At 49.4% G+C, this 25,858-nt stretch overlaps 1 protein-coding gene across 2 annotated transcripts in view; it reads right to left on the bottom strand.

Moving 5' to 3' along the window:
* Positions 1-25,858, bottom strand: part of Slc9a8 (solute carrier family 9 member A8) — a 60,426-nt gene that overhangs the window by 17,803 nt on the left and 16,765 nt on the right. The window contains exons 4-10 of one of the 2 annotated variants that reach the window (XM_021193967.2): positions 20,068-20,126; positions 17,876-17,959; positions 15,432-15,533; positions 14,486-14,520; positions 10,204-10,347; positions 4,882-5,020; positions 2,593-2,698 (exon numbers count right to left, since the gene is read on the bottom strand). In XM_021193967.2, the coding sequence (XP_021049626.1) occupies positions 2,593-2,698; positions 4,882-5,020; positions 10,204-10,347; positions 14,486-14,520; positions 15,432-15,533; positions 17,876-17,959; positions 20,068-20,126 (669 nt within the window). The remainder of the gene's footprint in view (positions 1-2,592; positions 2,699-4,881; positions 5,021-10,203; positions 10,348-14,485; positions 14,521-15,431; positions 15,534-17,875; positions 17,960-20,067; positions 20,127-25,858) is intronic. The other variant, XM_029536186.1, reaches the window with a different exon arrangement.

Genomic DNA, 25,858 nt, shown 5'->3' with positions numbered 1-25,858 from the left:
CCCTGGGACTGTGGGAGAGGCCCTGGGACTGTGGGAGAGGCCCTGGGATTGTGGGAGAGACCCTGGGACTGTGGGAGAGACCCTGGGACTGTGGGAGAGACCCTGGGACTGTGAGATGGTAGTGCTTCCTGCCACCACTGTCAGACAGAATCAGTTACCAATCACTGTATGTCACATGACTTCTAGAAATAGCCACTAATAATGTAGTTCTTGGTGACTAAAAAAGACACAGAATGGGACAAGGCCTCCTCTACACCCAGCCAGGAGCAGATGACTGCACACACCTGTCACAACTCCATACACAGATGACTGTAAGGATGTTGGCCTCACGGCAGTTTAAAGGAGAAGCCTCTCCATAGCAGAGGCCAGCCTATGTGGTGTTTCTCTTCCTCAACAGGTCCTACACAGCCCTTACCTAAGGGTGAGGGACTGGTGTCAAGAAGAGCCCTCCCCTCAGCTCTCCCTGCACATGGGGACAAGGCATGAGGCTTGCTCTGGATCTGCAGAGCCTCCACATCCAGGCTCATAACATGACGAACAGTGTCACAAGATCCATACCACTTGGGGCAAAAAGCTGACAGAAAGGGGCTACTAAGTCCAAAGCATGAAAGACCCTAGGAGCTGGTGCTCGGTGGCCACCTCTCTAGAACATCCAAGGTACCTGCAGCTGGGAGCCCAGGAAGCCAGGCTCTGAATCTCACAACCTCTCTACCTGCCCCGAACAACTCTGAATAAGGAGTCAGCCAGGTGCCCACTCCAGGGGATGTTGAGGTTAAGCCTGTGTGATAGCCAGGTGAGGGGCACATGTCTGCCATCTCAGCCAAGGAGGCAGAGGCAGGGGATTTCAAGCGCAAAGCTAGCCTGGGCTACCTAGTGAAACTCCCATCTTGAAAGTCAAAACAAACAACACATTTTAGTGTGTCTAAGAAGCCCCCGCTATAAGCCAGGCAGTGGTGGTGCATACCTTTAATCCAACATTTGGGAGGCAGAGGCAGGAGGATTTCTGAATTCAAGGCCAGCCTGATCTACAAAGTGAGTTCCAGGACAGCCAGGGCTACACAGAGAAACCCTGTTTTGAAAAACAAAACAAGGGGCTGGTGAGACGGCTCAGTGGGTAAGAGCACCCGATTGCTCTTCCGAAGGTCCGGAGTTCAAATCCCAGCAAGTACATGGTGCCTCTTAACCATCCGAAACAAGATCTGACGCCCTCTTCTGGAGTGTCTGAAGACAGCTACAGTGTACTTACATATAATAAATAAATAAATAAATCTTTAAAAAAAAAAAAAAAAAGAAAAAGAAAAACAAAGCAAAACAAAACAAAAAAAAAAAACAAAAAAGAAGCCCTGCTATTCAGGAACAACACCATTTTGCTGCAGTGTGTGGTTTCCTTGCTGGAGGGAGATGTGTTAAGCAGGCTCTGAACATAGGCTCAGGAGTTGATACATTACTGTTCCAATTCCAGCTGGGACAGCAGACATGTATCCTTGTTTTGCTCCCGTGCTGTGTCCACTGTTTGTACACATCCATGAGTGTCCACACATGCACATGTGTGTGCTCGCGAGCATGGAGGTTGGAGGTCAACATCAGGTGTCCTCTTCTATTATCTCATTTTGTTTGTTTTTGGTTTTCAAGACAGGGTTTCTCTGTGTAGCCCTGGCTCTCCTGGGCTACTACTCACTCTGTAGAATAGGCTGGCCTTGAACTCAGAAATCCACCTGCCTCTACCTCCCAAGTGCTGGGATTAAAGGTGTGTGCCACCACTGCCTGGCTTATTGATCTCATTTTTAAGGCAAGGTCTCTCACTGAACCTGTAGTTCGTCAATTCTGCCAGACTGACTAGCCAGCCATCCTCCTGTCTCAGCGCCCTAGTTCTGGGATTGTGGACACAGGCATGCCCCACACTCAGCTTTTTCTTGAGCAGCGTGGTCCACGCTCACTCTTCCTATTCTCACTCTTTGCTTTACCACAGAGCTGTCTTTCCAGCCTCTGCCTTTAAAAAAAGATTGCATTTATCTACTTATATGTCTGTCGTATGTGTGTGTATGTGTGTGTGCGTATGTGTGTATGTGTGTCTGAGTGTGCGTGTGTGTGCGCGTGCGTGTATGTGTGCGTGTGTGTGTCTGTGCGTGTGTATCTGTGTGTGTGTGCGTATGTGTGTATGTGTGTGTGCGTGTGTGTGTGTATGTGTGTGTGTGTATGTGTGTGTGTGTATGTCACGGGACAGATTTTGGAGTTGCTTCTAACCCTCCACTATGGAGAATCGGGGCATCAAAGTAAGGTCATCGGTCTAGGTAGCAAATGCCATCACTGGTGAAACCACCTCAGGAGTGTGATTTTGTTTCTAAGGCAGAAAATTCATAGCCTGGGCTAAACTTGAATGTGTTCTGTGGTGGAGGATGAGCCTGAACTCCTGACCTTCTGCCTGCACCTCAACTCCTTAGCTCTGTTGGGCACTGTATCTACTCTTTGTCACCCTCAGGTTTTCTTGTGGTAAAACAGGGGCATCACAGCACCTGTCTCTGCCAAGAGAAAGCAGCTCACATGACAAAACCTCTATTGAGCCATGGTCACAGCATGCTGGGTTCCTCTTACCTGAGAGTGAGATGCCTTCTGCCAGCCCGTATGGCAGGTAAGCAAAAATGATCATCATGCCAAACTCCAGGGAAGGTGTTTTCCTCAGGTCAATGTGCTTCAACACATGGCCAGGTGTCAAGGAAAAAGGATGAAGGGCACCGGACAGGCATGTGGCAAAGCGACGAGGGGAGTGCCACAACGATGCCGACTGAGGGTGTGGTTACAGTGGGCACTTTCTCAGTGAGTTCTCTTTGTAGAAATGAGAATCTGACAAGACACTCACAAACGCTGACTCCGCGACTGGGGCTGCAGACGCAGGTCACCCCACTGCCTGCTCTCAGGGACTCACCACCCTGCTCGATGGCCTGTATTTCCTGCCCCTTCACAACACCATACTCATGCCCCTGCCCTGGGAACAGAGCCCACATTCCCAGGCCCCAACTACAGCTGAGTTTCCATGTCCCTGCCTCATTACAGCACATGCTCCTTGAAGGCAGCCAAGTTTCCCAGCATCATGGACTGTAGCATATGCCCTTCCCCACACTTCTGCTGCCTCTTTCCTTCTTTGTGGAGGGGGGTGGGGTGGGGCACCCTCCACACACATTTTGCCTCTCTCTCAGACAGGATCTTGCTATGTGTGGCCCTGCTGACCATCCTGCCGTGGTCTCCCAAACACTAGAGTTACAGGCATGCACCTCTCTCTCTGACATGTTTTTTATGAGTGTGAGCAGTTTGCCTGTATGCCCTATACCACATATGCCTAGTGCCCACAGAGGTCGACCTGAGTTTCATGTGGGTGTGAGCCATCACGTGGGTACAGGGAACTGAACCTGGGTCCTCTCCGATGCAGACAGTGCTCCTAACTGCTGACTGAAGTCTGGGGAATGTCACACTGAGTGTCCTCCCCACTCTAACGTTGGGACAGCTGCTATGGACTGACTCCATGCCTTCAGCCTGCAGCCAGAGGGTGGTGGGAAGCATACCTGGAACCAGGTGACAGGGTCCCAGCGAGTGAGAGACAAGCTGCACCAGAAGGGCCATGGAGCCATTTGGGGACATGGGCTGGGACGCTGCAGAACAGCCCTGGAGCCTGTCCTACTTCTATGTGATAAGCTGTCAGCAGCAGTAAGGGTCACACTGCTTTATGGAGCCTTTCTCTGTCCAGGAGCCCTTAACTAGCAAGCAGCCCAGACAGTACAAGCTGTGACATCACCTCCCTGAGAGCCCTTCCCATCCTTCCAGAGACGTTCACTGAGGGAGTGAGGGGAGATGGTTTTCAGAGCTGATCTGTGGTTAAGTCCACTGAGGGGCTCAGTTCCTAGTACCCACGACAGGCAACTCACTGCACAACCTTGGCTGTCCTGGAACTTAATACACAGAAATGAAAGGGTCTAAAGCTGTGTGCCACCACACCTAGCTTCCCCATGGCCTCTGTGGACACTGTATACACGTGTACATACACACGTGTACATACCCTCTCCCCAGGTAAGTTAAATCTAAAATAGTTTCTAAGAAAATTCCCAATTTTCTGGATGTGAAAACCAAGTCAGTGATAGAATGTCATCATCTAGACATGGTTCTCCTCTCTCAGCAACAGATGCCAGGTCAACCCTACCACCTAACAAGTGTGCCTTTGAAAATGGCATCCTTGCCATTCTCCTAGCACTCATGAGGCAGAAAAAAAGTGGATCAATTTGTGAGATGAGGGAAAGGAATGAAGGAAGGAATGAAGGAAGGAATGAAGGAAAGAAGGAAGAGAGAGGGAAGGAGGGAAGGAGGGAGGGAGGGAGGGAAGGAGGGAGGGAGGGAAGGAAAAGAGAGACGGCATCCTAGTATGTGCTGTTTCTAGGCAAGCCTGTGAGCTGTAGTATACCAAGCTCAAGGCCAGCTGAGGGGACCCTGCTGTCTTGATGAGAAATGTAAGTATCCTGACACTTCAGAGGTTAAATTTAAGAATCCTTGGGCTTAGAGCATTTCTCAAACCACAGCTCAGCACAAAACCTTCTTTTAAACAAAACCTTCCATTAAAATTGGGTCCTTGAGCTGGGTGGTGGTGGTGCACGCCTTTAATCCCAGCTCTCAGGATGCAGAGGCAGGCGGATCTCTATGAGCTCATGCCAGCCTAGTCTACAAAGAGTTTCAGGACAACCAGAGTTACATGGAGAAGCCCTGTCTCAGAACACACACACACACACACACACACACACACACACACACACACTTGGGTCCCTGAGGAAGTGGAGAAAGAGCAAGAGTGATGCCATCAAGCATGATCCCTGCGCCCTGTGCTTTCATCTAAAAGGATATTAATGCTGAAATCAAGCCAGTCAGCGTGCCAAGTGCTGCGGAGCCAAAGAACATTTTGAGGAAGTAGCCGAGGGCCTGTGAGAACGTTTGCCACCCACTGACATCTGACATATGTTTTCTTGTTAGACCTTCAGCCGTGCTAGGAAAGAAGAAAACAGAGAAAATTAAAGTGCTCCTAAGCCAGTCCTTAGAATCAGCCGAGCATTGCTCACTTCTCTCAGAACACCCTTTCCTGCCATTCAACCCAGATGTCCTGGAAGCTCCTACGGTCGGTCACCTATGTGTCCAGACACTGAGGTGGTTTCTGGGGCTCACAGGAGAGGGCAAAGGCTGCTCTTGAGCTGCCCTAGGAAATTAGGGAAGAGATCCAAGAGCTCGGGAAATAGGGTGGGCATCCAACTCAGACTGGGTTAGGGGCAATCCAGGCAAGTTCCAGAGGGGATGCAGGCTGAGCTTCCATTCAGGATTCAGGGGGTCTCAGCATGGATGTACAAGAGGATTATCAGGCTGAAGAAACAGTGCCCAGGGGTAGGGGCTTGAGTGTGAACATTCAAGTACATGGAAGATGTGGGCTGGGGAGGGTCAGGGGCTCACCCTGAAGGCCTCAGCTGCCAAATGCTGAGCAAAGGAACTCTAAGGGAAACGCCAGATGGGGCTCTGGCAGGAAGTCAGGTCAGAGCTTCCGGCTAAGAGGGGGACTCAGGAATCCCTGAAAGGAGCTGGAAGGCTTCTCTTCACAGTGCTAGCATAGTAGCTGTGGGAGCAGGCCAACAGCTACTCTGTCCCTAAAGAGAAGACAGCATTAACAAATAACTGTTCTTGATAAAATCAGACACTCAAAGGGGACCCTGTTCTCCAATCTGCATCAGCAGTCAAAGTGATCCCCTAAAACACACACTTGCCATGGTACCAGCTGCTCTGGAGTGTGCGCCCAGATCCCTGAGCTCGAATCGCTTCCCTCTGGGCTGGCCTACATGGGCACTGGCATCCCTTGCAGGTCATTCTTCACCATGCCTGGCTTTGCTAACTCATCCATCCCTTAAGACAGTGCCCTCTTCCCCTCAGACACCTTTCCTGAGCTGCTCATAGAGGCCAACCCATTTCCAGGTTGCTATGAGGCAGCCTCTCCTTCAGATCATGTGATAACTACAGTGGTGCTCTCTCATTCCTGTTACCTGAGTGTCCCCCCCCCCCCCCCCGGCTGACTCACAGCCCCGCCTACCAGACATTCAGAACTGTCAACTATTTGGCTTCACTAACTGCTACTCATCTGAAAGGAGATGAAAGAGCAACTTGGCCGGGTGAGCTCAGATCCCTGGTTAGAACCACAGGCTGGAGGAACATGATATGGTTCTGTGGGGTCTCAAAGAAAAAGTGTGTCCACAGGGGACAGAAGTGCCTGGAGCAAAAGCTGAAGGCCAACTGCTGAAAGATGGGTTCTCAGTTCCAAATTTGGTCTGTATGTGTACAAGTACCCACATACACAAAATAAATAGCAGTTGTACTGGCTAATTTTGTGTCAACTTGATATAACTGGAGTTATCACAGAGAAAGGAGCTTCAGTTGGGGAAATGACTCCATGAGATCCAGCTGTGGGGCATTTTCTCAATTAGTGACCAAGAAGGGAGGCCCTCTTGTGGGTGGGACCATCTCTGGGCTGGTAGTCTTGGGTTCTATAAGAGAGCAAGCTGAGCAAGCCAGGGGAGGCAAGCCAGTAAAGAACAACCCTCCATGGCTTCTGCATCAGCTCCTGCTTTCTGACCTGCTTGAGTTCCGGTCCTGCATCCTTTGGTGATCAACAGCAGTATGGAAATGTAAGCCGAATAAACCCTTTCCTCCCCAACTTGCTTCTTGGTCATGCTGTTTGTGCAGGAATAGAAACCCTGACTAAGACAGCAGTGTTAACTAAAAAGAACTCTCTCTCTTGGCTGGGTGATGGCGTACGCCTTTAATTCCAGCCGTTGGAAGGCAGACGCAGGTGGTTCTCTATGAGTTAGAGGCCAGCCTGGCTCACAGAGTGAGTTCCAGGACATGAAAAAAACAAAAAGCAACTCTCTTCACACAAGTCTCCATCCGGAGTCCCTGACTGTTATCTCTGTCAATCTTGTTTCCCTGAAGATCACCTGGGGAATGTGGATGTAATGAGGGCTTGGCTCCCAAATCCCCAGGAGACCACACCTCTGTGCACTGTAAGAATGCAATGAGGGAGTCCTGCTACTGCTCAGGACACATCTGCTGAGGCACTAGGAGTCCCTGAGCCAGGGTCTGTCACCTGGGAATTGAGTTGACATCAAAGGGGTGCCCACAGGGCAGGTCTCACCCCCTCCCCTGCCTCCCCTCCCACCTGGGACTCAGAAGGCAGGCTTGTCTGTGCGACCTGTCCATCCTCAGAACCGTGCATAAGTGAACTCCTAGTTCTACCCCAAGGCTTGATCCTCTCCAGAGACTGCCATGGCATGTTTGATGCTAGAGCCTGAGAGGCCCTGGAGCCTGCCATGCTTTTCTTTCTCCAGCCATAAACTACTTACTGCCCTAGTGATCTACTTCAGTGTCCCTTATGCACACACCCCATTCCAAACCTCTCACTGTGGCTTCTTTATTATTAATATCAGCTTTCTTTATTTCTGGCTAAAATAGACTAATTTGCTGCCTAGCCACAAAAAAATTTGTTGTCATAGTTGAGGACCAGCAAACAGCTTGGGACCTTCAAAGACCTGGGGCATACTTACACCCTCAGGGCATAAGATGGGGTTCCTTCCAGAGTGACTGACATAAGAACTGTGACAGCAGCAATCAACAGCTGGGGAACCAGCAGCTGGGGAACTGAGGTAGAAAGGTCAGGAGGTCAGGACCAGCTTAGGTTACAGGTTGTTCCAGAAAGAAACAACAAAACTGCCAAACCATTAAGTAACTAAATAAATCTGCAAATAAGCCAGAGTCAAAGAACAACCAGAAGGGGCTTTACATCTGAAGGAAGGCTCTTCACCGCACACCTCATTTGCAAAGCTGAGATGCCTGGCCACTCTGGAAAGAACTGCTGACCGGCATCCCCTGAGAACCAGAGGGGCATCAGCTGGGCTTGGTAGGTCAGAAGCCGATGAAAAGGGGACCAGCCTTCTATCTCCGTTCTTCCTGTCTGAAAACGCTCACTGGCTGTCAGGCCTGGGCTTGGGACAGCCTTTCTGGAATCCTCCATGGCCTTCCTTCCCCTCTCTTTTTTTTTTTTTTTTTTTTTTTTTTTTTTATTTTTTTTTTTTTTTTTTTTTTTTTTTTAAGATTTATTTATTTATTAAATGTAAGTACACTGTAGCTGTCTTCAGACACTCCAGAAGAGGGCATCAGATCTTGTTACAGATGGTTGTGAGCCACCATGTGGTTGCTGGGATTTGAACTCCGGACCTTTGGAAGAGCAGTCGGGTGCTCTTACCCACTGAGCCACCTCACCAGCCCCCTTCCCCTCTCTTACACTTTATTTCTCTTTGGCCCACTGTGGACAAAGTCAGTTAAACCCAACTGGAATCTGAAGAGCACAGGCAGGAGGGTGTATAGCCTGACGGTGACAGAGGCACCCATGCCAACAGAAAAGAAGGCTCCCTCCTCTGCAACCATGCAATCCACAGACCAGCTGCAGGAGCTGTCTCCAGAGCCAGTCTACCAGCAGAGACACAACAATGACATCTCCTCCTGTTTGTTTCAAAAGTCTCTCATCATCTTGGCAATTGTGTGGCAGGGGCCTGGGAAAGCTGACATTTTCCTACTGATAGATTTTCTTCGAAGAACTCAGAGGCAAACCAATTGAGTTCTGCCCCCAATGATACAAACAGCTCTTGCCCTCAGCTTCAAGTAGGCACTGCACTCCCTCATCTTGGCGCTTGGCCAGCTCACCAGATGAGAAGGCAGCATCCAGAGCTAAAGAGCTTTCAGACAAGCAAGCATTTTGGTACAAGGCTCTATGTATCTGGGCCAGGCTGGCCTCAAGCTCCTTATGTAGTGGAGCTAACCTTTAACTTCTGATTCTCCTGCTTCTCTCTCCCAAGTGCTGGGATTACAGGTTTGAGCTGCCATGCCCAGCTTTACATGGTGCTGTGGATTGAGTCTAGAATGCTGTACATGATGGGCAAGCACTATATCAATTAAATGAACCGTTCAGGAACTATCTTACAAAAGAGAAAGGGCTGCCTTGGGGGGGGGGGGGGTTTGATGGGAATGACCTCCAGAGACTCAGGTTTGAATGCTTGGCCAGGGGCAATGGCATTGTTAGGGGGTGTGGCACAATTAAATGTCTCCTGTTTTAAGAGTTGCTGTGCTCATGGTGTCTCTTCAGTAGAAACCCTAACTAAGACAGCCTTTTGGCATGGTGCTTGACACCTACCTAAAACTACAGGTTATTTTTACCAAGGGAAAGCCACTGTGAGAACAGTGGGTAAACATGTCAAGAAATCCAAAGTGGTACCAGTTAATGATGTTAACATAGACAGTTTTACCAGCTGTGCTCAAAGGGCAAGTTGCAACCTAATGTTGGGGTATTAGCCATCCAAGCATAGTATTCATGTACTGTTATCCGTAATCACCCCTGAGAGAAAAGATCCACACATGTTTCTATCACATGTAAATGGCCCACACTGGCCTCAAAGTCACTATGTAGCCAGGGATCACCTTGAGTTCTCCCCTCCCTCCCACCCCCTCTCTCTGTGAGACACAGTCTTTCTGTGTAGCCCTTGCTGTCCTGGAACTCACTCTGTAGAGCAGGCTGGCCTAGAACTCACAGAAATCAACCTGCCTCTGCCTCCTGAGTGCTGGGATTAAAGGCGTGTGCCACCACCACCTGGCTAATATATACCTGTTTTTTAAAAAAATTAAACAAATTTTCACTTTCCAAAGTCCCCTTTCCAAAGCAGCCCCTCAGGCAGATAAAGGAATCTGTTTTCTTTCAGAGATGTGAGAGAGAAGGTGTCGAGCAACCAATAAAGGGAGGGAGGGCCTGTCTGCCCTGTGGAGCTGGACATGGCACCAGATCCTTATGGGTGAGCACTGGTCCACACTGCATTCACTAATCCAGGGTTGCTGCACAAACACTAATCCCTCACATGGCTGACACAGGTCACTGCAAAAGAGGCTATGAGGTGAGACCTGGGAATGACATTTCTGAGAAGCCCTTCAAAGATGCTGAGAAACACAGAGGTCAGAAAACACAGACCCAACCCCCGGTAGCAGCCTGGCTGTGACATACTCCTGTGGTACAGACCACCTGTCAGAGTGGCAAGACGCAGTTGTGAGCTGGCATCAGTGTGCTGTAGGGACCTTCCAGTCCTTCCTACTCACTTGGTGAGGACAATGGAGACTGCATCGTTGAGAATGCTTTCTCCAAACACCAGCATGTTGAGCACAGGGTCCACGTGCAGTGCATTGAAAATTGCAATAGTGGCGACCGGGTCGACTGCAGATATCAGGGAGCCAAATGCGAAACTGCAAGGAGAGAAGCGAGGGCACACTCTGTAAAGTGTGGAGCTGGGTGCACACAGCTATGTTTGGGATGTGGTGCCGAGATGGCGAGAGGCTGTGCTTACCCGCTCATGCCCACGCTCACCCAGCACAAGAGCAGGAAGCCAGGACAAAGGGCTGAGCCTGGTTTCCCAGCAGCACTGCACTCTGTTCTAGCACTGCTGCACAGAAGTTGAATTTCCCTAGCACACACTACCCAGCCTCCTTGGCCAGAAAGTCCTATAAACTATTGCCTTTAACCTCTGCTCTGCCACCAGGTCAATTGTGCCAACTGTGACCAAACCCAGCCTCCATTCAGATCTGCACTACCCAAGAAAGTGCCAAAGGGCACTATCATAGAGACCTACCAGAGGGTGCAGTCTGCACTGCTGCCTGGAAGCTGGGCCTGCGGGTCTGTCTTACAGGCAGCACTTGACCATAGGGCGTACTGCCACCAGTACTGAGCACCAGCTCACCAGCAACCCTCTCTCTAACTGTAGGCACTGGCCTCAAGGCCTTTCCTACTCTTACTATCTAGCCCGGAGCCAGCGCCCTGTCCTGGAGGGCGGGGGAGCTGGAAGCAGAGCCTCAGGCCAGCTTATAAAGTGGGAGTTGGCATAGAGCAATAGCTAAGCATGCTTAAGGCCCTTGGTCTGATCCCGAGCAACATAAACTGGGTGTAGGAGCACACACTAGTAAGGTGGACATACTTAGGAGGTGTAGGTGAAGGGGTGTGGAGTACAAGGTCACATTCAGCAACACAGCAAGTTCCAGGTCAGCCTGAGCTATGAGACTATTTCAGAAAACCAAAGAAAATGTGTGGAACCCTGACCCCCAGAGGAGGTGCGGTTGGAATCATCTGACTGGGGTGACTGAGTAGCCCTCCAGAAAGAAGCATGCTGGTGGCCAGTCACCCCTCCCCCTCAATTATCAATCCATAAGTTGGCAGCTCTGGTGACGGGTGCAGGAGTCTGAGGCAGCTAGGAGAGAACCAGAGCCCACAAGAGTTCCCACACCCTGCCTCCCTCATCAACGGGGAGCACATGCATGCGAGCCGCCTGTTGCCCTCTCTTTACTGTGTTCTCAGGAGCTGTGTGAGCACAAGCCTGAGCCACAGACAGAAGGCAGGCAGCAGGGGAGGGAAGAGGACTGAGGGAAAGCAGCTCCACCCAGCAGCCAGGCGGCCACAGCCCTCAGGCCCAGACTCGCCACCTTTTTATCCTTGTCACACACTGTAACAGCAAGGAAGATCAATGGCTAAACTATGCTCTAATGGCTAACTGTGCAGTGGGCTGTGCTCTGCAGGTTTTCAATAGAGTGCACTAGGCAGGCAGCCTCTGGTCTCCCTGTTCAGCCTATGGGAGCTGTCTTCCTGCCTTCTAGGCATCTGCAGCGAGGGCCCAGGGTGGGTAGAGTACACAAGCGTGGACCAGCTTTACCAGGTCACTGGGAGAAGACTGACCCTGGTGAGGGGCTCGGAGCTGTCTGTGTTCCACATGAATGAACAAGGGGAAGCAGACAGCATCGAGGGGAGAGCTGCCCCGAGGTCTGAGAGGACTATGTCCTAGGGGTGCTGGGCCAGAGCCATCACACTCAAGCCTCTTCAGCCGTAGGAGTCAACACCCTTTTCTGTTGTTAACAGACTGCAGGTACACAGTGAGAAGCCTGGCCAGTGTACTTTGTGAGCTATGGCAGCCTTCTGACCACAAGTCTGGCATCAGGCTCCAGGCATGCAGGGAGAGAAGGAACGCTAACACAGATGCTGGAGATGCTGCTGGGGGGTGGGGAAGGGGGCTGCAGGTGGGCACTGCGCAGCATCTCCACATCGGAGTCACACTCTTCAGAAGACAAAGCTGAAGACAAGTCTTGTGGAGAGAAGCCAGCACCTCACACTGGTGCCTGCTGGGAACTCAGTTGGTAGAGGGTCTTTCTCCCCACAAGGCCCAGCCAGCAGTGGTTCTACATCTACCCTCAGAACCCTGTCCTTGAAGAGCTTCACACAACTGGCTCAAGCTAAAACTGTGTTCCATTATTCTCTCCCTCAGTTAGTAATACCAACAAGACCTGAAAAGACAGGACACGGGGGCTCAGGGAGGGACAGGACAGGTAAAAAAAGAAAAAAGAGGGGCTGGTGAGATGGCTCAGTGGTAAGAGCACCCAACTGCTCTTCCAAAGGTGCAGAGTTCAAATCCCAGCAACCACATGGTGGCTCACAACCATCCTTAACAAGATCTGATGCCCTCTTCTAGAGTGTCTGAAGACAGCTACAGTATACTCACATGAAAGAAAAGAAAAGAAAAGAAAAGAAAAGAAAAGAAAAGAAAAGAAAAGAAAAGAAAAGAAAAGGCTTTTTAAACATCTCGTGATTGCAGGCCACATGTCCACATGGCAATCAGGAGGAGCTGTGGAGTTCTGTCCCCTGCAGACAGCAGTGCTTGCCTGTGGCCACTGTCAACCCCGCATTACTCTGGCAGCTCCCCTGTTAAGGCTTGGCTGTTCTGTACAGCAGCCCCCATCTGTTGGCCAGAACTCCAACAGAAAAGGAGCATCTGCACAGGGTGAGGCTGGCTGGGGCTCTCCTGCTCAGCACGGCACTGCTTTGCACTGCTTTCGTCTCTCCGCCTGCCCGTGCGGCTGTTGGCCTTAACTCAGTTCCACACACTGACCCACACTTTGCTTCTCACAGGTATCCCCCAAAACAGGCAGGAAGCAACACTATCCCTAATGTCCAGAGTGCTCCGGGCATCCCTCTTTCCCCTGCAGCACACTTAGAGAACACCAGGTGCTGGGTTGCTGCAGTTCAGGCCCCTGTAGGAAAGAAGGTGACTTGGGCTGCTTGTTTACGTATCAAAACGTTCTGAGCTGTTCACACATCTGTAATCCCAACACTTGGAAGGCTGAGGCAGGAGGATTGCCTCAAGTTTGTAGCCAGCCTTGGCTATATACTGAGTCCAGAACAACATAGGCTACAAAGTGAGACCCTGTCGCAAAGAGGGAGACTTTTTTTAAACAAAAAATCCTAGCCGGGCGTGGTGGCGCACGCCTTTAATCCCAGCACTCGGGAGGCAGAGGCAGACGAATTTCTGAGTTCGAGGCCAGCCTGGTCTACAAAGTGAGTTCCAGGATAGCCAGGGCTACACAGAGAAACCCTGTCTCGAAAAAAAACAACAACAACAAAAAAAATCCTACAATATTCCTGTCCGGGGAGGAGGGTACTGTCGATCAGGCTGGTTATCCGTGGCTCAGTTCCCATCAACAGCTCTAAAGCCCTGGTATGAGGTACAGCACTACATGGCAGCTGAAGCCTGACACCCCCAGTTCATGGGAGGGATCTGGATGGAACAAGTCGTCCTTGGCCCTCGTCCACAGCTTCCCACTGGCCAGCAGACAGCTGCTGAGAGCAGACACGGACAGACAGCAAGCTCAGCCCTGCAGACTCCTCAGGCTGTGCTAGGCCTGGGTCCTTTTGTAACTCAAGACTGGAGGCCTTCTAAGTCACAGCTGCTCTAGCTGCTTCTCCCTCGTGGACTAAGGAGACTGTAAGAGCAGTGTCTGCTGGAATGGAGGCAGATGGAGAGGTGTCCACCCCAGGCCCAGGACCTGCCTGCTGCCCCTGATCTTGGTGGGAATTCCAGAGTCAAGGTTCTTAACTCACTCTCTCCCATCCCAGTTATTGGGAAGGCGACCTTTTGGCTATAAAGTTTTTATTTGCCTTTGCAGTATCGGGGATTGAACCCAGGGCTGCATAAATGGCAGGCAAGGGCTCTGGCCCTGAGCTATAATATGTATATCCAGGCTCTTAAGACAATTCTTAAGGAAAGAACAAAGAATACATGATATGGCTTGGAGATGTGCCAGGTTAGCTAACTGACCAGTTATTCCCTCCAAAGCTTAAGTGAAATCACTCAATTCAATCAGCAAGGCTATGATCGGGGGTCTTTCAAAGTATCAATATGATTCTGACTCATTTCAGAGACAGATTAATTCAGAACAGATTCTATACTGGAAACATTGGCAAGCCAGGCTAGGAAGAGGGGAGGGACCACACCCAGGAAGCCACGTGCAGAAAACGTCCCAGGCCTGAACAGCAGTCGCACGGGGGAATTACAGTGGAAAGATTTACCTGTCTGTCATGTTGAGTTTAGAGATTACATCGGCCTGTAAAATAAAACACACAGACACACAGACACACACAAAAAGATTCCCTGGAGAACAGCCAGGAAGATTAAAATGTCCATCAGTGCTTGCTTATCAACTAATAAGGACATCATCTTCAGTCCCCACTGAAAACAGGGAAACCCCCAAGGGCTGCTGTGAGCAAGTGTGGCATCTGGCCCGAGTGCGCATATGCTGCTCCTCTCCCAGCCTGGCAGCTGTGGGTCTCTGCTCTAAAGGGGACTCCCTTAGCCCTGCAGAAACACAGTGAGGCCGGGCATCTAGGAAAGCTTCAGGGCAGACTTGATCTTGGCTGTGCAGTCAGCTGTGAAGGTAAGAGTCAGCGGGAGTGGGCTGCCACCACCAGGAGAGAGAGCAGCCATTGGGGAGGCTACGCTTCTACGGACAGCACAGGAAACGGGCGGTGAATGGTGTGCACCGAGGAGGTCTCGGTGACGCCTTCCAAGGACTCATTCCAGATGAAGTAAGCTCACGTGAAGCCCACAGCCCAGAGCCCGGCTGCCGCCTCAGAAAAGGGCTGACAACGGCAGGAGCACCATAGGAACAGAGCGACAGACTCACGGCCAGCTTTGATTTAAATGCAAATCTTTACTAGTGAAGAACAAGCTTCAGGCCTGCTCCAGTCTCCCCAAGAACACAACTGCCACCTGCTCTACTGTCAGCCGTGGCACCTACAGTACCTACCACGCGCTAGTCCACTCCAACTTTAGGCCAGCTTACAAGTAAGGTCAAGTGTCTGGGGTGACAATTCCAGACACCACAGTCACAGGCATGAATGGGGACTTCCTCCTAGGAAGGCACACACTACCAGGACCTCTGGTCTGGAGGCTCCCGTCCCACCCTGCACTGCCCTCCAATCAAGTCTTCAGGGTCATGGGGGATGCTTTTCTTACCTGACCCAGAAAGTAAATTCCGCCACCTACTACAAAAGCCGAGATTGCCGTTCCAAAGACAGCGAAGAGAGTGATGGAACCGATGTTCTGAAAGAAGTTCCCCTGGGGGCGGGGGGTGAGAAGGACAAGAGGCCAACTAGTAAGGCAGGGAGGATGCACCAGCCCTCCTTCAACTGTGGTCTCTCCAAGGCTGGACTCTCAAATGAGGGCCAGGGTTGTTGCCTGCCCTGCACCGCTGACTGGAACCCCTGCCACCATCTCTGTTTTCCTGTCTCACAGGTTCCTCACCCTGGCCCACGGCAAGAGTGAGTTAGTCTCAACTGTCCCCAGTCCCTTTCTCTCTACTGTCTACTGACTGCACCCAGAATGGCCTCTGCCAAAGCTCCGCCTGATGGTGCTTCCTCTGCCTTGATTCCCACTTGCATCTGTGATGCGGGTGAGCTGAACTTGGGAAGGCCTGTGCCTTACTGCCTGGGCCCTAGCCTCCAGGGTGCACCCTGATCCTTTGTGTGCCTCATGCTAGCCTTCCTGCACAGGGGTCTTCCTTGGTCTTATCCCCAGCTAGCTCTTAGGAGGGTCTGGCTGTGCTCCCATAAGGCTCAAGGCTCATATGGATGGTGCTCAATACCCAGGTGTGACAGAAACAAGCATGGTCCGGTACTGTCCCAGTCTAAAGTCTACACTGTCACAGTTTTCCACTCAATTAAAGGGTGCATTTTGAAAAGGCTATTAAGTTCAAACACTGGACAGTGGTCAGTGTTAGGTTCCAAAGAAACCTGGGACAAATGGCCGAGTACCTATTAACACATAAAATCAGATATTGGCTGCCAGGTCCTCAAAATCCCAGGCAGTCCTGGTTAGTCTCAGTACTTCTCACTCTAGCCCCCTACCTACCCTAACTTCTTCAGCCCTGCCCCAGTTTCTCTTTCCTACATAACATTAAGACATTTTGGTCACAGGTTCTCTTAGTTCTACTCTTGGATCTCTCGGCCCACTTGCCCCTCTCTCTTGTCTCTCTCTCTCTCCTCTCATGGCTAGGTCTATTCTACTAGCCATGTTCAGTCTGGACCCTTCCTGATGCCTGTTCACTCCCTCATATCTACATTAAAAGCCTTTTCCTGGACCATATCTAAGGATGGTTATTCCTCATTTTTCTTTCCATCAGAAAGTCCTTTATGCCATATTAGCATCATCAAACAGATAAGCAAAGGGCTCCGCTGGGGTACGAGGCTAAGTGGTAGACCCTAGTTTTGTGTCAACTTGACACAGCTGGAGTTATCACAGAGAAAGGAGCTTCAGTTGGGGAAATGCCTCCATGAGATCCAGCTGTAAGGTATTTTTCTGAATTAGTGATCAAGGGGGAGGTCCCCTTATGGGTGGTGCCATCTCTGGGCTGGTAGTCTTGGGTTCTATTAAGAGAGCAGGCTGAGCAAGCCAGGGGAGGCAAGTCAGTAAAGAACATCCCTCCATGGCTTCTGCATCAGCTCCTGCTTTCTGACCTGCTTGAGTTCCAGTCCTGCATCTTTTGGTGATCAACAGCAATGTGGAAATGTAAGCCGAATAAACCCTTTCCTCCCCAACTTGCTTCTTGGTCATGATGTTTGTGCAGGAATAGAAACCCTGACTAAGACAGACCCCTTGCCTGGCATGCATGAAGCCTTGGGTTCAAGTCCAGCACAGAGATGCTGGGATACATGCCTGCAATCCTAGCACCTGGGAAGGGGAATGACAAGTTCTAGATCATTCTCAGCCACAAAGTAAGTTCCTAGCCAGCCTAGACTACATGAGACTCTGTCTCAAAAGAACCCAAACCATAAAATACAAGAAAATATTGGAGTCCAAGCAACACAGGAACAATTCCTATAGTTCCACACAGGGGAGAGCTGAAAAACCATAAAATACAAGAAAATATTGGAGTCCAAGCAACACAGGAACAATTCCTATAGTTCCACACAAGGGAGAGCTGAAGCTACTAGGACTATGCAGACTCCACTCAGGCAACACTGTGAAGGGGCTCAGTACCAGGAATTCTCTTCCTTGTTTCTAGGTCAAGTGTGTCCTCTGGGGTGGGGCTAAGGGGGAGACAACAGTTGAGAAGATGCACTGGGTATGAGGAGTTGTCTTTTGGTTTTGTTTTTACAGGCTTTTAACACCAGCACTCAGGAAGCAGACACACAGGCCAGCCAGGGCCACACAGTCAGATTTTCTCTCAAAAAAACAAAAAATAAAAATAGAAGTAAAAAAATACAAATGCCATCTGCTCTGTAGTTGGCCAAACTGCCCACAACCTTCAGAAAGCAGGCCTGGAAGCTCCAGCACCTGTGCAGGCTCAGCATGCCAGGGTCAGGCCTGCCCCAGGAAGCAGGGGCTACTGCTGTTAAAGGGTAGCAACCTCTTGGGGAGTAGCCACACGCCCACTAGGCACTGCTCCGGGGGAGCCTTACCTTGTGCAGTGAGTATCCGGACTCAAAGATGATAGGTGGGAGCAAAAGAAGGAAAAACATGTTGGGGCGAAACATCTCTTCCTCCTGTAAAGTCAAAAGGTAGGGCACTCAGGACGGGAGCCTGGGACCAAGAGCCCGCCGGTCAGTGGCGAGCTCAGGAGGCCTGCGCTCAGGGCCTAGGCTGGTACAACTGCTGGATGCTGAAGCCAGCGCCTGGAGACAACCAGCAGAGACTATGTCACCTTCTGCATCTGACACACAGCGCCAGGCCAGCTAAGAGCTCAGAGGCCAAGTCTGGCAACTGCAGCCGGGGACCTGGTTTGATTTCCAGAGCCACAAAGTGAAGAAGAGCCGACTCCTACAAGTCATGTTGATGCTTTGGAGGGTGAGATTCTAGAGCTTCTGAAGAAAAGGGAGGCGCTGCAGCAGCAGCCCCTGCCCAGTCAGTCCACCAGGAAATTTGGGCTGTGACCGTACTTGGAAATAGGATCTCTGAATGTCAGGTTAAGATCAGAGGCCAGGGGAGGTCAGAAGCAGATGACAAGGGCACACACACAGACTTTCATGTTTTTCTTGGTACTGGGAATTGAACCCAGGACCTTGTGCTTACTGAGCTAAGAGAACATCCGCTGAGTCAGAAAAGGATACGGAGATCCAGAGGTGGCCCCACGAGAAGGTCCCATGTGCCTTTTGGCCATGTCCCAATATTGGCCCAAAGTGACTGTGGTTGGGACTTGAACAATATGGATCCAAGACCGCTACCCCACACATTAAGAAACTTGAGTGTTTTGAGCTTTTTGTTTTCTTTCCCTTTCAAAATTTTGCTTTCTTGTCAGATATGATGTTGCACACCTTTGATCTAAGTACTTGATGGCAGAGGCAGAAGGAGCTCTGTGAGTTCAAGGCCAGCCTGACAATCAGCTATCTCTCAGACAGACAGGATTACAGAGACCCTGTCACACAATAACAAAACAAAAACAAACAAACAACAAGCAAAAATCACTCTGTAGACCAGGCTGGCCTCGAACTCAGAAATCTGCCTGTTTCTACCTCCCAAGTGCTGGGATTAAAGGTATTTGCCACCACTGCCCAGCTCAATTTTGCTTTAATTTTTTTTTCCTTTTTTAAGCTATGTTCCTGGGGCTGGAGCCATGTCTCAGGGTTAAGAGCATTGGTTGCTCTTGCAGACCCAGGTTCAGTTCCCAGCACTCACACAGAGGCTAACAACCATTTATTCTCTCCTGTCCCAGAGGATCTGATGCTCTCTCTGGCTTCTGTAAATACCGAGCACACATGTGGTGAATAGACACACATGCAAATAAAACAAATAAATCTCCAAAAACGTAGGTAGACATGTGTGTACCAGACATGTGTGTACCAGAAGTCAGGTCCCTGGAGCAGAAACTGAGTGTTTGTGAATGCCTTCCCAACACGGGGACTGGGCAGCACAGTCCCCACAATGAACAATGGTTTGTTTGTTTTTTTTTTCCAGGCAGGGTTTCCTTGTGTGACAGCCCTGGCTGTACTGGAGCTCACTCTGTAAACCAGGTTGGCCTCCTGAGTGCTAGATTAAAGGTGTGTGCCACCCCCACCCACCAGCCCAAACAATCAATCTTGACCATAGCCGTCCTCTACCAACTTGTGTCTTTTCAAATGGCCTGCGCCCAGGCTATAGCACTCCGCTGTGCCTCCTGAGCTGCCCTGACTTCATTTGCATCTAATCTAATTATAACAACTGTAAGCTGGGGTACAGATCAGTGGAAAGGCCCATGCACAGCATGCCCTAAGTTCCATTCACTTGTAGTCCTGCTCACCCTGGAGGCTGAGGCAGGAGGATTGACAATCTCAGGCAAGCCTGAGCAAAGAGAGACACTGTTTTAAACAGACCAAGTGAAGTGTAGTGGCACAGCCTGTAATCCCAGCCTTCAGGAATCAGAGGAGCTAAACATAAAGGCAAAATACATGCTTGGAATCCCAGCACAGAGAGGGAGAGACGGGGGTTCCTGGAATCCATGGCCTGCCTTACATGGCCTACATATGTCTGAGCCAGTGAGAGACCTACTTCACAGCATACAGTGAATAGCACCTGAGGAACACTGACACCCAAGACCGTTCACCTCGTTCGTACATGTGCACACACAGCCACACACACACACAATGGAAAGCATAAGTGGGGGCTATGACAAACCTACCTTCCAATTTGCCAGCTTTTTAAACTCTATAACTTTTATAACTGCTCCCATGAGAATACCTGGAAGGAAAAAGCAAACAGCAGAAACTTAGCACAAGGCTACTTGGCTGGACTGAGCAGTGCTCTAGAGTGGGTGGTACCCATTACAGCAGCTTGCCCTAGAGTTCTACAGGCCTGTATCTGAGAACGAAGAACAGGAATTACCACGGCGTGGTGTAAATCATGATGCGTTTCCACTTAAATCTCTGGCGAACACAGCATGGTATAATCTGAGTACGTGCAGAGAAGATACCTTCCACGGCCAGTCACCCTCCTGCACCACCCGGTTTCAGCAGAAAGCAACAGGACCTCAGAGCCCAGATGGATGTGTCCTTTTTTTGTTTTGTTTTCCAAGACAGTTTCTCTGTGCAGCTGTTCTAGAACTCGCCGGTCTCAAACTCAGAGATGCCCCTGCCTCTGCCTCCCAAGTGCTAGGATTATAGGTGTGTGTCACCACACCCAGCTATACTATTCATTCTTATTTCTACCACTTAAAAGCATAGGTGATGTGTGTGTGTGTGTGTGTGTGTGTGTGTGTAGGAAATGAAGTAGCATATCTGGTAAAGGCACTTGCCACCAAACCTGATAACCTGAATTCTAACCCATGACCCACAGGCTAGAGACTCACAAATGTTGTCTTTTGGGTCGGGCATGGTGGCTCATACCTTTAATCCCAGCACTTGGGATGGAGAGGCAGGCGGATGTCTAAGTTTGAGGCCAGTCTGGTCTGCAGAGTGAGTTCCAGAACAGCCAAGGCTCCACAGAGAAACCATATTTTGAAAAACCAAAAACTGAAAGCTACAGTGGTGCACACTTTTAATCCCAGCACCCAGGAGACAGAGACAGGCGGATCTGTATGAGATTTAGGGCCAGCCTGGTCTACATAATGAGTACCAGGACAGTCAGAGCTGCACTGTGAGATCATGTCTGAAAAACAAAAACAAACAAAACACCAATAAAACAAAACCAAGCTATCAGGTCTATATACGCTGCCCATATATACACACTCTTAGGTATGTGGCCTTCTACCAGGAGCTATTCCCCTTTAAAAGCCGTCCCGGAGCCACCAGCTATCTGGGAGAAGCAGAGACCAGCTGAGCACCTGCAGCGTGAGTGCACTCCAGGGTCCCTCTGTGAGCTGTCACCATCCAGGGAGGGCTTTGGGTGATCCCGCTGTCTTTGAGTCATTTCTGTTCCTGTGTAATACCTCCAAATACAGAGATAGCCAGAAATCTGGGAACAGGGAATCCCTCAAGAAGTCCAAGAGAAGCTGTCTTTACAGTGGGAACAGCCGGGCTCTCAGTCACAGCACAACAGAGTAGAAGGGGAAATGTTGGTAAGTGTGCATGTTGTTCCTCCTTTTAGAACACGTAGGCTCAACATGAAGGACAATGTACTCCAAGCGACTGCAGAGGCATGAACTGAGCACTGGGAAGGTGTCCAAGGAGACGCCTGGCTGCTTTCTTTCAGCTTCATGTGGAGTTGTTCTCAGCACAAAAGTCAGACATTCTTGAACTGGCCACCTCAGTACGGTCACACCATGCTCCAGGCGGAGAGGGTGTTTCAAGTCATTTAAAAATTTATTCTAGCCTGGTCTACAGAGTGAGTTCCAGGACAGCCAGGGCTACACAGAGAAACCCTGTCTCAAAAAACCGGGGGAAAAAAAGAAAAGAAAAGAAAAAATAAAAAATAATTTATTCTTGGGGTTGGGGATTTAGGCTCAGAGCGCCTGCCTAGCGAGTGCCTGCCTAGCAAGTGCAAGGCCCTGGGTTCGGTCCCCAGCTCTGGGAAAAAAAAAGAAAAAGAAAAAGTTTATTCTTTCATTTTATATGAGGGGAAGGGGGATGTGGTGGTTTGAATATGCTTGGCCCAGGGAGCAGCACTATTTGGAGGTGTGGTCTTGTTGGAGGAAGTGTGGTGTGCCACTGTGGGGGTGGGCTTTGAGAGCTTCCTCCTAGCTGCCCGAGCATGTCAGTTTTCTTCTGTTTGCCTTCAGAACAAGATGTAGAACTCTCAGCAACTCCTGTGCCATGCCTGCCTGGGCACTGCCATGCTCCCACTCTGATGATAATGGACTGAACCTCTGAACCTGTAAGGCAGCCCCAATTAAATGTTGTCCTTATAAGAGTTGCCTCGGTCATAGTTTCTGTTCACAGCAGTAAAACCCTAAGACAGGAGGCATCCACGTTAGTGTATGGAGCTCAGAGGACAATTCCATATGGAAGCAGGGTGCCACACCACCTCCAGTAGGATCTGTGTGACAAGTTTCACGGACTGAGGCGATTGACAAAAGGGGAGGCCTCCTGGAACCGGTTGTGGGACTCTTTGACAGAGAAAAAATATTGAGCCGTAGTTCTCATGGCAATCTATCTGTTTTGTTTTCTCTTATTCCTTTTCTTATTTACATGTTCCTGGTAGCCTAGGCTAAGAACTTAAGCGAGAATAATGGGTAAGAAACCATTCCTAGAGATGGGGTCACTTACTTGACCTTATCCCCAGGAAACCAATGCTTTACTTTTTACATCATTTACAAAACTATAATAAAAACTTTACCAACAATAAAATTTCATATGGCAGCACATGTGTCATCAGAGGTAGGCTTTGGTATATGGTAAAGAAAGCCTTAATTCGAAAGAATTAAAATAGTTTAAATTTACACATTGAAGATTTATAAAAAATCAGGCATTAGAAGATGTTAAACAATAATTGACCATATGGGACTGTAGAGTTAGTTCAGCGGTTAAAAGCACTGACCATTAAAGATTTATTAACCTGCTCTTGGAAGTATGCCACTAGCCTTAAACGACGGCCCCCACTGAATACATCCTTTTAGAATTGTTATATTTTGATGATTTATAATGATGTTACCTGTTCTGTTTGTGATTCACTGAATAGTTTTAGAGTTGTAATGCTTGGATGATTTTTGTGCTTTACTGTGCCAAATGATTTTGTTGGTATTTGTGATTGTTTCACTGGATACAGTTTCTAAGAGATGTAATGTTTGGTTTTTTAATGTATAAAATCCCCTGCTTGAGAGCTGCAAAGTACACTCAGATTCAAACTGCCTATGTGTTTGTTTCTGATTGTCTCCAACGAATCCTTACCCACCTAGCTTCGAGGACCCTCATTCCAGGGGCCCCTGCTGCCACGGATCAACTGGGGTAATCCTGGGGTGGTCAGTGGCAGCAGGGGATCACACACAGACTGAAGGATTGGCAGCAAGCACCTTTACCCACTGAACCATCTTGCCAGCCCTGGGCTTTAGGAAATACAGATTGGGACTGGAGAGATGGCTCAGTGGTTAAGAGCACTGATTGCTCTTCCAGAGGTCCTGAGTTCAATTCCCAGCAACCACATGGTGGCTCACAACCATCCGTAATGAGGCCTGATGCCTTCTTCTGGTGTGTCTGAAGGGAGCAATGGTGATGCATTAAATCAATCAATCTTTAAAAAACAAGAAAAGAAAAAGAAAAAGGAAATCCAGATTGTTTTGTCTGCTCCATCACTGATTCTGTTCTGACCGCTCCTCACATAAGAAACACCCTGGACTTCAGTACTCTCTCGGGGTGCTTTCTACCTGTGAGCAGACATACCCTCCTTCTCACCAGACAGTGACTTGGGCCACATGGGTGAAGAAATGGCCCAATGGTTCTACCCCATCCTAAATCTGAGTGGCAGTGCAGGCAGCAGCTTACAGCCTGGTTCCAGTGGGGACAGGTACACTTCTCATGGCATCTGTAGCTGCGGGGCTGCTGACTAAGCAGCCTGCCTGAGAGAAGCCAGAAAGAAAGCAACAGGACCAGAGGTGATGTGGTGACCAGGGACTTGGGCCCTGAAGCCTCCATTACTTGTGGGTTTCTGGTTATGTGAGTCCAGAGGTTTGCAATGCACTCTCTCTAGTCGGAGTCTGTTTAAAAGTGACTGTGGCCTTTAATGGAAAAAGTTTGATATTGGTCTACATACTTTTAGCAGCAAGCTAGAAGACCTGGCATTTAAATAGTCTCTAGGAACAGTCTCTAATAACAGTTTATTATTCCTATAACAGGCAGTGCTGCAGGTTACTGTGGGCTGTCAGGACCAGAAAACAATGATACAACCAAGACTCTGGCCTTCCCATCTGCCCATGGCTGTGCTCACTATTCTGGCTTTTTTCTTTGAGCCATGTAACTGCAAGATGGCTACCCATGTTCCAGGCATCACAACATTCCAACGGCAGCATCAAAAGAAGGGAAGGCCAACTTCTCTTGGTTCTATCAGTCCCACTGTCTCACCCGTCCCAATCCACCACAGCAAAGCGCATCATTTTCACGATAACCAAGACCAAATACTTTCCGAGTACCCCTTCCTCCTCAAGTCTCACAGAGAGGCCGGATCACACGGAGGACCCCAGAGGCCTAATGCGGCTTAGTGGGAACTGCACTTGCCTGCCCACACCAGGGGGGCCTTGGGTTCAGTCCTCAGCATCAAAAGCCAAGCACAAGTTAGGGTTCGAGTTCCAAGGAAAAAGGAAGAAAGGGCTTTAGCTAGCAGCTCCTGTCTGCTGAGAGCCTGAGGGCCAGTCCTGGGGTCAGTGGTCTCAGGGAGCCACACTCACCCACATTTTAACTGTCTGTCTGCCTGTCTGTACATGTCTACAAGTAGGTGCTGGATCCTTTGAAGTCACAGGCAGTTCTGAGACCCGATATCAATTTGGGGACTAAACTACTGAGCCACATTTCTTGTCCCTAATTTTTATATTTTTAAGATTGAGTGTGTGGATGTTGGGCCTGCATGTTTGTTTGTACATCACGTGCACATGCATGCCTGTTGCCTGAGGATATCAGATCTCCTAAAACAATTTCACAGATGGTTCTGGGTGCTATGTGTTTGCTGGAGTCTAGGCCCTTTGCAGGAGCAGCCAATGCTCTTAACTGCTAGGATTATTATTATTGTTATTATTATTACCTTTTTAAAAAGATTTATTTTTTATATATGTAAGACCATTGTTGCTATCTTCAGACACACCAGAAAAGGGCATCAGAACCCATTACAGATGGCTGTGAGCCATCATGTGGTTGCTGGGATTTGAACTCAGGACCTCTGGAAGAGCAGTCAGTGCTCTTAACCACAGAGCCATCTCTCCAGCCATTTTTATTATTATTACTATTATTATTATTATTCCATCTTCCCTTCTCCTCCTCTCCCTCCTTCTTTTTCTTTTTTTGACTGGGTAACCCTATGTAGTTCTGTCCTGGAACTTACACAGTATAAGACCTGAAGTTAACCTGCCCACCTGCCCAGGGACCAGGTAACTTTCTGGAATGTTGGGAATTACAGTTCTTGGAAAATAACACCACCACAAGGGAAAATGTGATGACCGTATGAACTTGTCCTGAAATCACCCCTACCAAACGTGCCTCATCGCCACTCAGCTAGGAATCCAGGGAACGGTCCTGACCACCGTCCATTCTGGTCAGTATCTGATTAAAGTTTGTTTCGAAGTTGGCTCAAAATTGTTGAACTGGTTTTTCTCTGGTGAATCTCAGGATTAACAGTAGACCAGGACGGCCTTGAGTTCACATAGATCTGCCTGCCTCTATCTCCCGAGTTCTCCTGGCCCAATATTTATTCTTCTTCTTTTTTTTTTTTTTTTTTTTTTTACTTTTTTTTTTTTTCTATGTGAACAAGTGTTTTGTCCTCATGTATGTCTATGTACCACATGCATACAGTTCCCAAAGAAGCCAGAAGAGGATGTCAGATGTGTTAGAACAGGA

The sequence above is a fragment of the Mus pahari genome, chromosome 3 (assembly GCF_900095145.1).
Source record: "Mus pahari chromosome 3, PAHARI_EIJ_v1.1, whole genome shotgun sequence".
NCBI classification, from domain to species: domain Eukaryota; kingdom Metazoa; phylum Chordata; class Mammalia; order Rodentia; family Muridae; genus Mus; species Mus pahari.
The sequence above is the reverse complement of the archived record's forward strand: the minus strand, read 5'-3'. Positions and strand labels throughout refer to the sequence as shown.